Below are 16733 nucleotides of genomic sequence, written 5' to 3' on the forward strand. Positions count from 1 at the left end.
CCAGATATAGCCAGATATAGCCAGATATAGCCAGATATAGCCAGATATAGCCAGATATAGCCAGATATAGCCAGATATAGCCAGATATAGCCAGATATAGCCAGATATTGCCAGATATAGCCAGATATAGCCAGATATAGCCAGCTATAGCCAGATATAGCCAGATATAGCCAGATATTGCCAGATATAGCCAGATATACTCAGATATTGCCAGATATAGCCAGATATAGCCAGATATAGCCAGATATAGCCAGATATAGCCAGATATAGCCAGATATAGCCATGCAGATATAGCCAGATATAGTCAGATATAGCCAGATATAGCCAGATATAGCCAGATATTGCCAGATGTAGCCAGATATAGCCATGCAGATATAGCCAGATATAGCCATGCAGATATAGCCAGATATAGCCAGATATAGCCAGATATAGCCAGATATAGCCAGACATAGCCAGATATAGTCAGATATAGCTAGATATAGCCAGATATAGCCAGATATAGCCAGATATAGTCAGATATAGTCAGATATAGCCAGATATAGCCAGATATAGCCAGATATAGCCAGATATAGCCAGACATAGCCAGATATAGTCAGATATAGTCAGATATAGCCAGATATAGCCAGATATAGCCAGATATAGTCAGATATAGCCAGATATAGCCAGATATAGCCAGATATAGCCAGATATAGCCATGCAGATATAGCCAGATATAGCCAGATATAGCCAGATATAGCCAGATATAGCCAGATATAGCCAGATATAGCCAGATATAGCCAGATATAGCCAGATATAGCCAGATATAGCCAGATATAGCCAGATATAGCCAGATATAGTCAGATATAGCCATGCAGATATAGCCAGATATAGCCAGATATAGCCAGATATAGCCAGATATAGCCAGATATTGCCAGATATAGCCAGATATAGCCAGATATAGCCAGATATAGCCAGATATAGCCAGATATAGCCAGATATAGCCAGATATAGCCAGATATAGCCAGATATACTCAGATATTGCCAGATATAGCCAGATATAGCCAGATATAGCCAGATATAGCCAGATATAGCCAGATATAGCCAGATATTGCCAGATATAGCCAGATATAGCCAGATATAGCCAGATATAGCCAGATATAGTCAGATATAGCCAGATATAGCCAGATATAGCCAGATATAGCCAGATATAGCCAGATATAGCCAGATATAGCCAGATATAGCCAGATATAGCCAGATATAGCCAGATATAGTCAGATATAGTCAGATATAGCCAGATATAGCCAGATATAGCCAGATATAGCCATGCAGATATAGCCAGATATAGTCAGATATAGCCAGATATAGCCAGATATAGCCAGATATAGCCAGATATAGCCAGATATAGCCAGATATAGCCAGATATAGCCAGATATAGCCAGATATAGCCAGATATAGCCAGATATAGCCAGATATAGCCAGATATAGCCATGCAGATATAGCCAGATATAGCCAGATATAGCCAGATATAGCCAGATATAGCCAGATATAGCCAGATATAGCCAGATATAGCCAGATATAGCCAGATATAGTCAGATATAGCCAGATATAGCCAGATATAGCCAGATATAGCCAGATATAGCCAGATATAGCCAGATATAGCCAGATATAGCCAGATATAGCCAGATATAGTCAGATATAGCCAGATATAGCCAGATATAGCCATGCAGATATAGCCAGATATAGCCAGATATAGCCAGATATAGCCAGATATAGCCAGATATAGCCAGATATAGCCAGATATAGCCAGATATAGCCAGATATAGCCAGATATAGCCAGATATAGCCAGATATAGCCAGATATAGCCAGATATAGCCAGATATAGCCAGATATAGCCAGATATAGCCATGCAGATATAGCCAGATATAGCCAGATATAGCCAGATATAGCCAGATATAGCGCAGATATAGCCAGATATAGCCAGATATAGCCAGATATAGTCAGATATAGCCAGATATAGCCAGATATAGCCAGATATAGCCAGATATAGCCAGATATAGCCATGCAGATATAGCCAGATATAGTCAGATATAGCCAGATATAGCCAGATATAGCCATGCAGATATAGCCAGATATAGCCAGATATAGCCAGATATAGCCAGATATAGCCAGATATAGCCAGATATAGCCAGATATAGCCAGATATAGCCAGATATAGCCACAGATATAGCCAGATATAGCCAGATATAGCCAGATATAGCCAGATATAGCCAGATATAGCCAGATATAGCCAGATATAGCCAGATATAGCCAGATATAGCCAGATATAGCCAGATATAGCCAGCAGATATAGCCAGATATAGCCAGATATAGCCAGATATAGCCAGATATAGCCAGATATAGCCAGATATAGCCAGATATAGCCAGATATAGCCAGATATAGCCAGATATAGCCAGATATAGCCATGCAGATATAGCCAGATATAGTCAGATATAGCCAGATATAGCCAGATATAGCCAGATATAGCCAGATATTGCCAGATATAGCCAGATATAGTCAGATATAGCCATGCAGATATAGCCAGATATAGCCAGATATAGCCAGATATAGCCAGATATAGCCAGATATTGCCAGATATAGCCAGATATAGCCATGCAGATATAGCCAGATATAGCCAGATATAGCCAGATATAGCCAGATATAGCCAGATATAGCCAGATATAGCCAGATATAGCCCAGATATAGCCAGATATAGCCAGATATAGCCATGCAGATATAGCCAGATATAGTCAGATATAGCCAGATATAGCCAGATATAGCCAGATATAGCCAGATATAGCCAGATATAGCCAGACATAGCCAGATATAGTCAGATATAGTCAGATATAGCCAGATATAGCCAGATATAGCCAGATATAGCCAGATATAGTCAGATATAGCCAGATATAGCCAGATATAGCCAGATATAGCCAGATATAGCCATGCAGATATAGCCAGATATAGCCATGCAGATATAGCCAGATATAGCCAGATATAGCCAGATATAGCCAGATATAGCCAGATATTGCCAGATATAGCCAGATATAGCCAGATATAGCCAGATATTGCCAGATATAGCCAGATATAGTCAGATATAGCCATGCAGATATAGCCAGATATAGCCAGATATAGCCATCAGATATAGTCAGATATAGCCAGATATAGCCAGATATAGCCAGATATAGCCAGATATAGCCAGATATAGCCAGATATAGCCATGCAGATATAGCCAGATATAGCCAGATATAGCCAGATATAGCCAGATATAGCCAGATATAGTCAGATATAGCCAGATATAGCCAGATATAGCCAGATATAGCCAGATATAGCCAGATATAGCCAGATATAGCCAGATATAGCCAGATATAGCCAGATATAGCCAGATATAGCCAGATATAGTCAGATATAGCCAGATATAGCCAGATATAGCCAGATATAGCCAGATATAGCCAGATATAGCCAGATATAGCCAGATATAGCCAGATATAGCCAGATATAGTCAGATATAGTCAGATATAGCCAGATATAGCCAGATATAGCCAGATATAGCCATGCAGATATAGCCAGATATAGCCAGATATAGCCAGATATAGCCAGATATAGCCAGATATAGCCAGATATAGCCAGATATAGCCAGATATAGCCAGATATAGCCAGATATAGCCAGATATAGCCAGATATAGCCAGATATAGTCAGATATAGCCAGATATAGCCAGATATAGCCAGATATAGCCAGATATAGCCAGATATAGCCAGATATAGCCAGATATAGCCAGATATAGCCAGATATAGCCAGATATAGCCAGATATAGTCAGATATAGCCAGATATAGCCAGATATAGCCAGATATAGCCAGATATAGCCAGATATAGCCAGATATAGCCATGCAGATATAGCCAGATATAGTCAGATATAGTCAGATATAGCCAGATATAGCCAGATATGGCCATGCAGATATAGCCAGATATAGCCAGATATAGCCAGATATAACCAGATATAGCCAGATATAGCCAGATATAACCAGATATAGCCAGATATAGCCAGATATAGCCAGATATAGCCAGATATAGCCAGATATAGCCAGATATAGCCAGATATAGCCAGATATAGCCAGATATAGCCAGATATAGCCAGATATAGCCAGATATAGCCATGCAGATATAGCCAGATATAGCCAGATATAGCCAGATATAGCCAGATATAGCCAGATATAGCCAGATATAGCCAGATATAGCCATGCAGATATAGCCAGATATAGCCAGATATAGCCAGATATAGCCAGATATAGCCAGATATAGCCAGATATAGCCAGATATAGCCAGATATAGCCAGATATAGCCAGATATAGCCAGATATAGCCATGCAGATATAGCCATGCAGATATAGCCAGATATAGCCAGATATAGCCAGATATAGCCAGATATAGCCAGATATAGCCAGATATAGCCATGCAGATATAGCCAGATATAGCCAGATATAGCCAGATATAGCCATGCAGATATAGCCAGATATAGCCAGATATAGCCAGATATAGCCAGATATAGCCATGCAGATATAGCCATGCAGATATAGCCAGATATAGCCAGATATAGCCAGATATAGCCAGATATAGCCAGATATAGCCAGATATAGCCAGATATAGCCAGATATAGCCAGATATAGCCAGATATAGCCAGATATAGCCATGCAGATATAGCCAGATATAGCCAGATATAGCCAGATATAGCCAGATATAGCCAGATATAGCCAGATATAGCCAGATATAGCCAGATATAGCCAGATATAGCCAGATATAGCCATGCAGATATAGCCAGATATAGCCAGATATAGCCATGCAGATATAGCCAGATATAGCCAGATATAGCCAGATATAGCCAGATATAGCCAGATATAGCCAGATATAGCCAGATATAGCCAGATATAGCCAGATATAGCCAGATATAGCCAGATATAGCCAGATATAGCCATGCAGATATAGCCAGATATAGCCATGCAGATATAGCCAGATATAGCCAGATATAGCCAGATATAGCCAGATATAGCCAGACATAGCCAGATATAGTCAGATATAGTCAGATATAGCCAGATATAGCCAGATATAGCCATGCAGATATAGCCAGATATAGTCAGATATAGCCAGATATAGCCAGATATAGCCAGATATAGCCAGATATAGCCAGATATAGCCATGCAGATATAGCCAGATATAGTCAGATATAGCCAGATATAGCCAGATATAGCCAGATATAGCCAGATATAGTCAGATATAGCCAGATATAGCCAGATATAGCCAGATATAGCCATGCAGATATAGCCAGATATAGCCAGATATAGCCAGATATAGCCAGATATAGCCAGATATAGCCAGATATAGTCAGATATAGCCAGATATAGCCAGATATAGCCAGATATAGCCAGATATAGTCAGATATAGCCAGATATAGCCAGATATAGCCAGATATAGCCAGATATAGCCAGATATAGCCAGATATAGCCAGATATAGCCAGCAGATATAGCCAGATATAGCCAGATATAGCCAGATATAGCCAGATATAGCCAGATATAGCCAGATATAGCCAGATATAGCCAGATATAGCCATGCAGATATAGCCAGATATAGCCAGATATAGCCAGATATAGCCAGATATAGCCAGATATAGCCAGATATAGCCAGATATAGCCAGATATAGTCAGATATAGCCATGCAGATATAGCCAGATATAGTCAGATATAGCCAGATATAGCCAGATATAGCCAGATATAGCCATGCAGATATAGCCAGATATAGTCAGATATAGCCAGATATAGCCAGATATAGCCAGATATAGCCAGATATAGTCAGATATAGCCATGCAGATATAGCCAGATATAGCCAGATATAGCCAGATATAGCCAGATATAGTCAGATATAGCCAGATATAGCCATGCAGATATAGCCAGATATAGCCAGATATAGCCAGATATAGCCAGATATAGTCAGATATAGCCAGATATAGCCATGCAGATATAGCCAGATATAGCCAGATATAGCCAGATATAGCCAGATATAGTCAGATATAGTCAGATATAGCCAGATATAGCCAGATATAGCCATGCAGATATAGCCAGATATAGCCAGATATAGCCAGATATAGCCAGATATAGCCAGATATAGCCAGATATAGCCAGATATAGCCAGATATAGCCAGATATAGCCAGATATAGCCAGATATAGCCAGATATAGCCAGATATAGTGAGATATAGCCAGATATAGCCAGATATAGCCAGATATAGCCAGATATAGCCAGATATAGCCAGATATAGCCAGATATAGTCAGATATAGCCAGATATAGCCAGATATAGCCATGCAGATATAGCCAGATATAGCCAGATATAGCCATGCAGATATAGCCAGATATAGTCAGATATAGCCAGATATAGCCAGATATAGCCAGATATAGCCAGATATAGCCAGATATAGCCAGATATAGCCAGATATAGCCAGATATAGCCAGATATAGCCATGCAGATATAGCCAGATATAGCCAGATATAGCCAGATATAGTCAGATATAGCCAGATATAGCCAGATATAGCCAGATATAGTCAGATATAGTCAGATATAGCCAGATATAGTCAGATATAGCCAGATATAGCCATGCAGATATAGTCAGATATAGCCAGATATAGCCATGCAGATATAGTCAGATATAGCCAGATATAGTCAGATATAGCCAGATATAGCCATGCAGATATAGTCAGATATAGCCAGATATAGTCAGATATAGCCAGATATAGCCATGCAGATATAGTCAGATATAGCCAGATATAGCCAGATATAGCCATGCAGATATAGTCAGATATAGCCAGATATAGTCAGATATAGCCAGATATAGCCATGCAGATATAGCCAGATATAGCCAGATATAGCCATGCAGATATAGTCAGATATAGCCAGATATAGCCAGATATAGCCAGATATAGCCAGATATAGTCAGATATAGCCAGATATAGCCATGCAGATATAGCCAGATATAGCCAGATATAGCCATGCAGATATAGCCAGATATAGCCAGATATAGTCAGATATAGCCAGATATAGCCAGATATAGCCAGATATAGCCAGATATAGCCAGATATAGCCAGATATAGCCAGATATAGCCAGATATAGCGGCAGATATAGCCAGATATAGCCAGATATAGCCAGATATAGCCAGATATAGCCAGATATAGATAGCCAGATATAGCCAGATATAGCATGCAGATATAGCCAGATATAGCCAGATATAGCCAGATATAGCCAGATATAGCCAGATATAGCCAGATATAGCCAGATATAGCCAGATATAGCCAGATATAGCCAGATATAGCCAGATATAGCCAGATATAGCCAGATATAGTCAGATATAGCCAGATATAGCCAGATATAGCCAGATATAGCCATGCAGATATAGCCAGATATAGCCATGCAGATATAGCCAGATATAGTCAGATATAGCCAGATATAGCCAGATATAGCCAGACATAGCCAGATATAGTCAGATATAGTCAGATATAGCCAGATATAGCCAGATATAGCCAGATATAGCCAGATATAGCCAGATATAGCCATGCAGATATAGCCAGATATAGCCGATATGCCAGATATAGCACAGATATAGCCAGATATAGCCAGATATAGCCAGATATAGCCAGATATAGCCAGATATAGCCAGATATAGCCAGATATAGAAGATAAGCCAGATATAGTCAGATATAGCCAGATATAGCCAGATATAGCCAGATATAGCCAGATATAGTCAGATATAGTCAGATATAGCCAGATATAGCCAGATATAGCCAGATATAGCCAGATATAGCCAGACATAGCCAGATATAGTCAGATATAGTCAGATATAGCCAGATATAGCCAGATATAGCCAGATATAGCCAGATATAGTCAGATATAGCCAGATATAGCCAGATATAGCCAGATATAGCCAGATATAGCCATGCAGATATAGCCAGATATAGCCATGCAGATATAGCCAGATATAGCCAGATATAGCCAGATATAGCCAGACATAGCCAGATATAGTCAGATATAGTCAGATATAGCCAGATATAGCCAGATATAGCCATGCAGATATAGCCAGATATAGCCAGATATAGCCAGATATAGCCAGATATAGCCAGATATAGCCAGATATAGCCAGATATAGCCAGATATAGTCAGATATAGCCAGATATAGCCAGATATAGCCATGCAGATATAGCCAGATATAGTCAGATATAGCCAGATATAGTCAGATATAGCCAGATATAGCCAGATATAGCCAGATATAGCCATGCAGATATAGCCAGATATAGTCAGATATAGCCAGATATAGCCAGATATAGCCAGATATAGCCAGATATAGTCAGATATAGCCAGATATAGCCAGATATAGCCAGATATAGCCATGCAGATATAGCCAGATATAGCCAGATATAGCCAGATATAGCCAGATATAGCCAGATATAGCCAGATATAGTCAGATATAGCCAGATATAGCCAGATATAGCCAGATATAGCCAGATATAGCCAGATATAGCCAGATATAGTCAGATATAGCCAGATATTGCCAGATATAGCCAGATATAGCCAGATATAGTCAGATATAGCCAGATATAGCCAGATATAGCCATGCAGATATAGCCAGATATAGCCAGATATAGCCAGATATAGCCAGATATAGCCAGATATAGCCATGCAGATATAGCCAGATATAGCCAGATATAGCCAGATATAGCCAGATATAGCCAGATATAGCCAGATATAGCCAGATATAGCCATGCAGATATAGCCAGATATAGCCAGATATAGCCAGATATAGCCAGATATAGCCAGATATAGCCAGATATAGTCAGATATAGCCAGATATAGCCAGATATAGCCAGATATAGCCAGATATAGCCATGCAGATATAGCCAGATATTGCCAGATATAGCCAGATATAGCCAGATATAGCCATGCAGATATTGCCAGATATAGCCAGATATAGCCAGATATAGCCAGATATAGCCAGATATAGCCAGATATAGCCAGATATAGCCAGATATAGCCAGATATAGCCAGATATAGCCAGATATAGCCAGATATAGCCAGATATAGCCAGATATAGCCAGATATAGCCAGATATAGCCAGATATAGCCAGATATAGCCAGATATAGCCAGATATAGCCAGATATTGCCAGATATAGCCAGATATAGCCAGATATAGCCGGATACAAAATCCCATCTGGTTTGCACTTAGTGGGACTATAATTTGTTTTTCAACAGGACAATGACCCTTGTGTGACTTGTGTGTGTTGCAAATATAACTTACTCACAAGGGTGTGTGATAATTAGCCAAATGTCGTTAAAAATCAACTGATAATATTTCATTATAAAGGCATTATTTACACAAAATAAAGGCCTCAAACCACATTTGTATTGCAAAACATTTTTTTCGTTGGCCACTAACCTTTTGTTAGAAATTTTGACTCAATTGACATCTTGAAAACATAAAATGTTCTATTTGAAGCATTTGTTTCATTGAATAGATACAAATCTATGAAAGGTGGGTTTCCCTGATGAATCCACGTCAATACAGAAATCACTATCGATTAAGCTATTTGTCACCAAGTTGCTGCAAGAGTTCATTTGCTATAAGGCTGGAGTTGGGGAGAGAGCGCAGTTTGTGGTACTCCGGATGAAAGCTCAAGAGATGCGCAGCGCCCATCGAATGGAGCGAGGCCGGGGACAGAAATGAAGATCCCGGGACCAAAGCTTGGCCCACTGTGGAGGCTGAGCGGCGTGTTGTATCGAAATTCTCAAAGCTAATAGACTGAGGTGGAATAAACGTATTTTGGACAACGTTCGAATTCCTTGATAAAAGTGAGGAGAGCGCGGGCAAGATGCTGCTCACTGGTGGGATGCTTTGGTTAGAAACCGAATGATGTTCGCTGCCCAAGTGATGGTACAATTCTAAACCGGGTACCTGAAAATGACACGGCCCTATCCCGTGCGTCCCGTAGAAGGAGAATCCAGGGAGCACGCTGCTGCGCTCGAGCGGGCACGGGGTGTCCATCATCCCAAATCGGAAATGCTGCCGTTTGAAACGTTTCCTCCGCCGAAGGAAGCTCCCGTTCTCGAACATATGAGACGACATAGGGTCTAACGTCCAGTAGTTCCCTTTCCCGGGGTTACCGGGCTCCCGGGGCATTTTGACGAAGCAGTCGTTGAGGGACAAGTTGTGACGGATGGAGTTCTGCCACGCGGGGAACTTCTCCCGGTAATACGCGAAGCGCTGACTGATGAAGTCACATATCTCCGACAGAGTCAGTCTCTTCTTCGGGCTCTGGAGAATTGCCATGGTGATAAGAGCGATGTAGGAGTACGGAGGTTTCACAGGGGCAGCGCTTCTCCCTGTGCACTTTGGCGTAAAGTCACCGTCATCCTCCGTATCCTTCGCTGGCTGTTTTGGAGACAAGGACGCAGCGCTTTGCTGCTCCAAATCGGTCCCGTCTTCTTTGGTCAAGGATACATACTCCTGGTTTCGTGTAGCTTTGTTCCCTTTTCCCTCCAAGTCGATATCGGCCCTCTCCATGAGCTCCAGCTCTCCTTCCAGCGTCATAATCCTCTCGCGGGTCCGGTGCCACCTGCATGCGCCAACAGGCGAGATGAGGATCCTCGGGTCGGACACACGCTACGGGCCTGCCTCCTGCCTTTTCGCTTTTCATTAACAAAAAAAAAGAAAACCCAGCTGCACCAAAATACTTTTCACCTCCCCTCCTCCGTCCCCCTGCTCCTTCTCCTCTTCAGTCCTGAAAATAATTACGACAAATACTTACTAAAATAAACATCCATCACAAGAAGTCAAAACAATCATTAGGCCTACAAAAGTGTTTTTGATCTTGGGGAGAAATAACTTATGGAATAAAGAATAGGCCATTAGACAACGTTGATGTTCAACACACAATGACACATTAGGACATAGGCTACACTTAATAAATAAATAGTATTTGGGGCTTGTTGTCATTATACACTCAATAAAAATGCACTTTGTTGTACTAAAATCAGAAGCCTGATTGTAATAATTTGCATAAAGTAACTGGATAGGGCTGTAGGTGTCACGGTTCAGACAGACGACCAGAGGACCACAATTGCGTCACACCAGAAAGTTTATTAAACTTAAGGGAAAAGGGAAGTAGGGGAGTGAATGAAGGCTCCAGGGGTAACAGGGATCCCGTCCAATGTGCTGGGTCTGTGCCCCCCAGTGGCAGCGGTAAAGCGCCCTATGAAGCCGGTGGTGGGTGGTCCAGAAGTCCTGGGGGAGAACAGACACAACAGGGCGGGAATGAAACAAGGCAGCAGTACAGTTCAAGGGAAATCCAAAATACGTAGTAGCAAGGCAGAAGGCTGGTCAGAGTTACCGGGATTGAAGAGTAGTCAGGAGTCGTAATGGCAGAAGCAGGTCTGGATCTCCTGAGGCAGAAGAGTATCCAAAAAACAGGCAGGTCCGGGGGTCACAAAACCAGGGTGAGCCAGAAGCGCGAGCAAACAGGTTCCGGGTGTGAGCTTTGCAGACGATCTGACACCGGAGAGCTGAAAGACAGGGCCTTAAATACTGGGAGAGGTAGTGGGTAATGCAGCGCAGCTGGCAGAGTAATTAGAGCAGAGCAGAGCAGGGACAGGTGGAGCTAGTTAGGCTGAGTAGAGAGAGTGGTGAGCAGAGTGGAAGACAATTAAGGTGGTAACCCGGTGGAGTGAGAGGCCCATGACAGTAGGTATACTATTTTCTGATATGTTACGGGTGATGGGGGAACTATTGTCAGTTTTCTTCGATACATTTAACAGTTAACAGGACTCAATAATATATCCCGTTTTCCCATTTGTAAAACCATTATTGAATACCTACAGCCCTTTATTTTAATAGAATCTGTCTACCACAACAAATGCCAATCCTATCCAGTTCTCTATTCATAGCATTCTTTTATGATGGATTTTATTTCACTCGAGAGTCGAATATGGTCAAAACTGTATTGTTTTCTGAAAGGAGAAATGAAATGAAGAAGCACTGAACTGGAGAGCTAGGACAAAATGACTTCGGTGCCAGTGCGCACGTGCTGCGCTTTTATGCGTGGTCTCTATGCAGTAATGCATAAACATTGTAACCGTTTTAAAGCCACTAGCTTACTGGATATAGTAAAATCAATTACAATTCATAATGTATTAGCCATTCTTTCCATGTTGTTTATGGCCAGCTATAACGAATATTATATTATTTAACAAAATGTTATGATAGGCTACTTATCTATACATGTGAAAGACAACACGCTGGCAGTGGCCAGATTTTAATTTTAAACTGGTCTGTGTTGTGGCCAGATTTTAATTTTAAACTGGTCTATACCAAATACTTCATGAGAATTCCAATATTTCCAGCAGGTCCCAAAATCAGTCGATAACTGTGCTTGGGAAGTGGGTGGCCATACACATGGCAAATACTGTGTGGCTATTATTTCTGATTATGCACTTTTCTGATGTGAAACAGACACATTGGGCAAAAGTAAAGAGCGTTTCACTACAGGCACAAAATATTGCACAGCCCAGGTTGTGTTTATTCCTGCTGCAGGAGTGTCTGCTGTTAAACTTGCCTCTTTCTTATTTTGATACATTTTAAAGTCCCACTAATTGCATTTAATTTAAGCATACAAACTTGAACATTCCTGAGGTAATTCTCACAAATCAGTTTGAATATGGTTCCATATCAATTTATATAAAAATAATGCATCCATTTTTCAGATTCCTCATTATAAACCAAGTTGTAGGCACACATTCAGAGGATTGAGAGATAAAATGAAAACAAACCAGATAAGATATTTTAACAAGAACTTTATGCACACCAAACCCAAAAGTGTAGCACACTAACACAAACGTTTCTTTCTGACAGGAAACAGTAAATATATGGAACTGCTTCATCCCTAATCCAGCCAGTTAATGCTAAGGGCTGTCCAGAAACAACAAGAAAAGGAAAAGAAAAAAATATATATATACAAACTCAACAAGAACAACAGATAATATATCACAACTTCATTTACCTTAATGTAACATATAAACTGGATAGCACCAAGGTCTAGTAAACAAGGAGAGTAAACAATCCAAAATGGCTACCTATTCCCAGTATAGCAGTGCACCGTCTTTGGCCAGAGCCATGGGTCCTTCGTCCCTATAGTGCACTACTGTTGGCCAGAGATTCCCAATTCCCTGTATAGTGCATTACTTTTGTCAGAGTTGTTTCGGACACAGACAGTCTATTGTCAACAGACACAGCCTCCAAGCAGAAAGACACTCTTCTCCTATTGGACTCCTTCTTCCTAAAGTGACGAGTGCACGCTACAGTGCTAAAAGCAGCAAGACCCGAGCCAGATCAGCCAACACTGTGACCCACCATGGCTCAGCCAACACTGTGACCCACCATGGCTCAGCCAAACAACACTGTGACCCACTATGAAATGATGTCATGTAATAATTATCAAATAACTTAATGAGTCTCAAAGTCAGGAGGTGGGGCCAATGACCTTGTACCTGGAGGGGGATTGGCTGTGGTATCAGTGTCTAGGACCTCATGCCAAGGCCTAAGTGTGTTCCCTTCCCCTATCAGGTGGAGTGCTTGCGGTGGGACGTAGTAAGTTTCCACATTTGAAGCAGCATGAGTTGGAGTTTCCCTCCTTCCTAGGGATGTGCCAACACTGCAGGCAGCGTACCTTGTACTTCTTATACCTGAGGAGTAAGCAGACATGGAGGAGAATAACAGGGGATATAGGTTACACTGACTGTTGGCCTTACATGTCCTTCAAGTCCTAATTCTGTCCACAGCTCACATACGGGGTTGCGTGATATTGTGGTCATCAAAGCCATCAATGTCATCAACGTCACGGTCACCATATACTATAATTACAGGGTCAGAGTTCATGGCCACGTGACCTGACCAGGAGAAACTCTGGGCCGTATCGATGTGCTTGATAATGCACTGTATTTAATGGGACTCACCTTATTCCACAGGCGTTACACAACGGGGTCCCGTCCTCAGCATCTCTCCACAGGGGTGTCTTCCTGGTGCAGCAGGAGGCACAGATCTTATTCTCTGATGGGGAGAAAGGAGTGACTATCAGCACAAACAAATAGGCCTTGTGCCATAATCCTCCTAAATAGGTTGTAGAATAATGAAATGATATGTTTCAATGACTCAGTATATGGCTTCTCTTTCATTTTATTTCCTTTTAGGTGCACAGCGAGTGCGAGTGCAAAATCACAACCTGATCTTGCTGCCTTTAACACTGTACACTATGTTACTCATTAAAGTATGACTGTAAGTCGCTTTGGATAAAAGCGTCTGCTAAATGGCATATTATTATTATAATAAAGTCTTAGGATGTTTACACAGCAGTTTCCCAAAATACCTCCTCTAAAACTCCCCCTCATCAAATGTATTCCACCTGTCTATGGTTCTAGTTCAAGTGTTTGATTTGTGTTGTAATGGTACCCCCTCCTGGATTACTTGAGTATAAATATTTCTACATAGAACATCCAGTCCCTGCAAATAACCTCTCATGAACCCTTTTTTCTAAGAGTGTAGTGTTCGGCCTATTTCTATGGATCTGGTATTCTTTTGTGCAGTAGTGGCGCCCCCTCCTGGTGAAGAGTGGTATATATTGTTAGTCACTGGAGGAGGGGTTGCTCTCTTCAGAGCTGCTGGTCCTCATGGAACTCTGGGATGAACGGGACCTGCCTGCCCTCGGTGACCTCCGGGTCGGACCACTAGAGGGCTCTTCACTAGAAGACACGCAGGCATACACACACAGCTTTATAAAGCAGTTCATTTGTAGAGAACATTGTGAGATATTTTACAACAATATATTGCATAGGGAAATGTGTAACATACAAATTGAATTTCATATAATACTTTATTACCTAAGGCAGCTCTAAATAATATAATAAATGTATTTGTACATATTAATATATTTTTTAAGCACTTTCAGTTATGGGGAGAAAGAGCCATGCATACTTTGACATCAACCATACCTGTACTTCCTGGAGGTGATGAGAAGGCGATATTGCTCCCTGCTGTCGTCCAGCTCTGTCTGCATCCGGAACGTCACTCCCTGGAAGTCTGGGTCCCCAACATCCACACTCCGGCTGGGATTGGGCTGCTTCCTCGGGGCCTTGGTGGTCCTCCACATGGGGTTAGATGGAGAGGGAGACTGGGGGGCTGGGGGGAGAGTGTCCATGTCATCCTCCATGTCCATGCAGCTTTGGGTGAGGTCCAATGGATAGTCTGTAATAAGACTGGCATCTTGTATTATGTCTGTGTCCTCTTCCATGCAGCGTTCATTGAGCTCTGCTTTGCTGCCTGGAAAAATGGCATCTCGAACTGACTTTGCGTTCACACTCACAGACCCTGCTTCACTGTTCAATATGAGCAACATAGTACGAGGGGAGTTTGGGGGTGGTGGCATGTCTTCCTTGGGGTCAAAGGTGAAACATATGTTTGAGTTGAAGTCCACGGTCATGTCAAGGTTCAGCTCTTCTGGGCCTGGATGTATGCATGTCCTGGCGTCTATGGAGGGAGATGATAGACTTGCTGCATCCTTAATTGTAGCTACTTTGTGGTCAAGCGGTTGACCAAATAGGTTTATATATGATACAGATGGATGTTTAACTGATACTTTGTATTTTGCCTCAGGACGGGCCTCCTTCAGTGTGTTGTCTTCTTTGACTAAGGCACAGAGGACCTTTCTGCTTTCTTCACTCACAGACAATCCATCACCGCCAAGACAAAACGTGACTCCTGTGTCTTTGTTCATCACAACCTCAGATTCTGAATCTCCCACACCAGGTTTAGTGTTGTAGCTGCCATTGACATCCGGTGATGTCTGAGAATTGGTACCTGGACTTGTGGGTGAGCAATCACCACCTCCACCCAACTCACCAATCTCTCCCCTGGACCTGTCATGAGGATGGGGAAAATCCCCCCTGGTACTGACTAGAGTGGGGCAGACAGGGACTGTGTTCTTACTGCACCCCACACCTTCAGTAGGATGATCGTCAGAGTCTATAGGAACCAACTGAGCCCTAGCTGAGGCCCCCTCCTCTTGGTCGTCTGAATGGAGGAGTCTCTCACACTGCATGTTGATCAGACTCATCAACTCCCATGGACTGCTGCTACTATGACGGCTGGGCAGGACTGAGTTTGTATGGCTCCTATGTTGTTTTAAGTCATCTTTTTGCTGGTTATGAAGGCTCGTAAGAGAGGAATTGTGCTGAGGAGGATAAGGCCTATGATCAGACACTTGATCCTTTTTAGACCTTTCATTTGATAGAGGTGTACTAGGCTTTAAGTCTATGGAGTGGTTGTGGACAGGGGTGGGAGTTGCTAACTTGGTGGCTTCTTGGATGAGGTAGAGGATGGTGGACTGGGTCACCTGAAGAAGAAGAAAAGGAAGAAGAAGACTCAACCACACACTGAGATAATATTGACCCACTCACACAACACACACACCTGCAGACCCTCCTGGGTGTCCGGATCTTCCATGGTCCCTTGGCTGCCTGGTCTGTAGGTGGCTGCCTGGTCTGTAGGTGGCTGCCTGGTCTGTAGGTGGCTGCCTGGTCTGTAGGTGACTGCCTGGTCTGTAGGTGGCTGCCTGGTCTGTAGGTGGCTGCTGTGCTCAT

At 42.1% G+C, this 16733-nt stretch overlaps 2 protein-coding genes across 2 annotated transcripts; both read right to left on the bottom strand.

Moving 5' to 3' along the window:
- Window positions 1-9633: 9633 nt before the first annotated feature.
- LOC121561854 (forkhead box protein D1-like) lies at window positions 9634-10718 on the bottom strand. The gene has a single exon (XM_041874293.2). The coding sequence runs from the start codon at window positions 10636-10638 to the stop codon at window positions 9634-9636; it is 1005 nt and encodes a 334-aa protein (XP_041730227.2). The 5' UTR covers window positions 10639-10718.
- Window positions 10719-12881: 2163 nt separating this feature from the next.
- LOC123485603 lies at window positions 12882-16733 on the bottom strand. The gene is made up of 5 exons (XM_045216628.1): window positions 16572-16733; window positions 15087-16486; window positions 14728-14837; window positions 14055-14226; window positions 12882-13784 (listed from the first exon to the last, which is right to left on the bottom strand). Exons 1-5 carry the CDS (start codon window positions 16731-16733, stop codon window positions 13640-13642), a joined length of 1989 nt encoding a protein of 662 aa, XP_045072563.1. The 3' UTR covers window positions 12882-13639.

Source organism: Coregonus clupeaformis, unplaced genomic scaffold (assembly GCF_020615455.1).
Source record: "Coregonus clupeaformis isolate EN_2021a unplaced genomic scaffold, ASM2061545v1 scaf0758, whole genome shotgun sequence".
Lineage (NCBI taxonomy): Eukaryota > Metazoa > Chordata > Actinopteri > Salmoniformes > Salmonidae > Coregonus > Coregonus clupeaformis.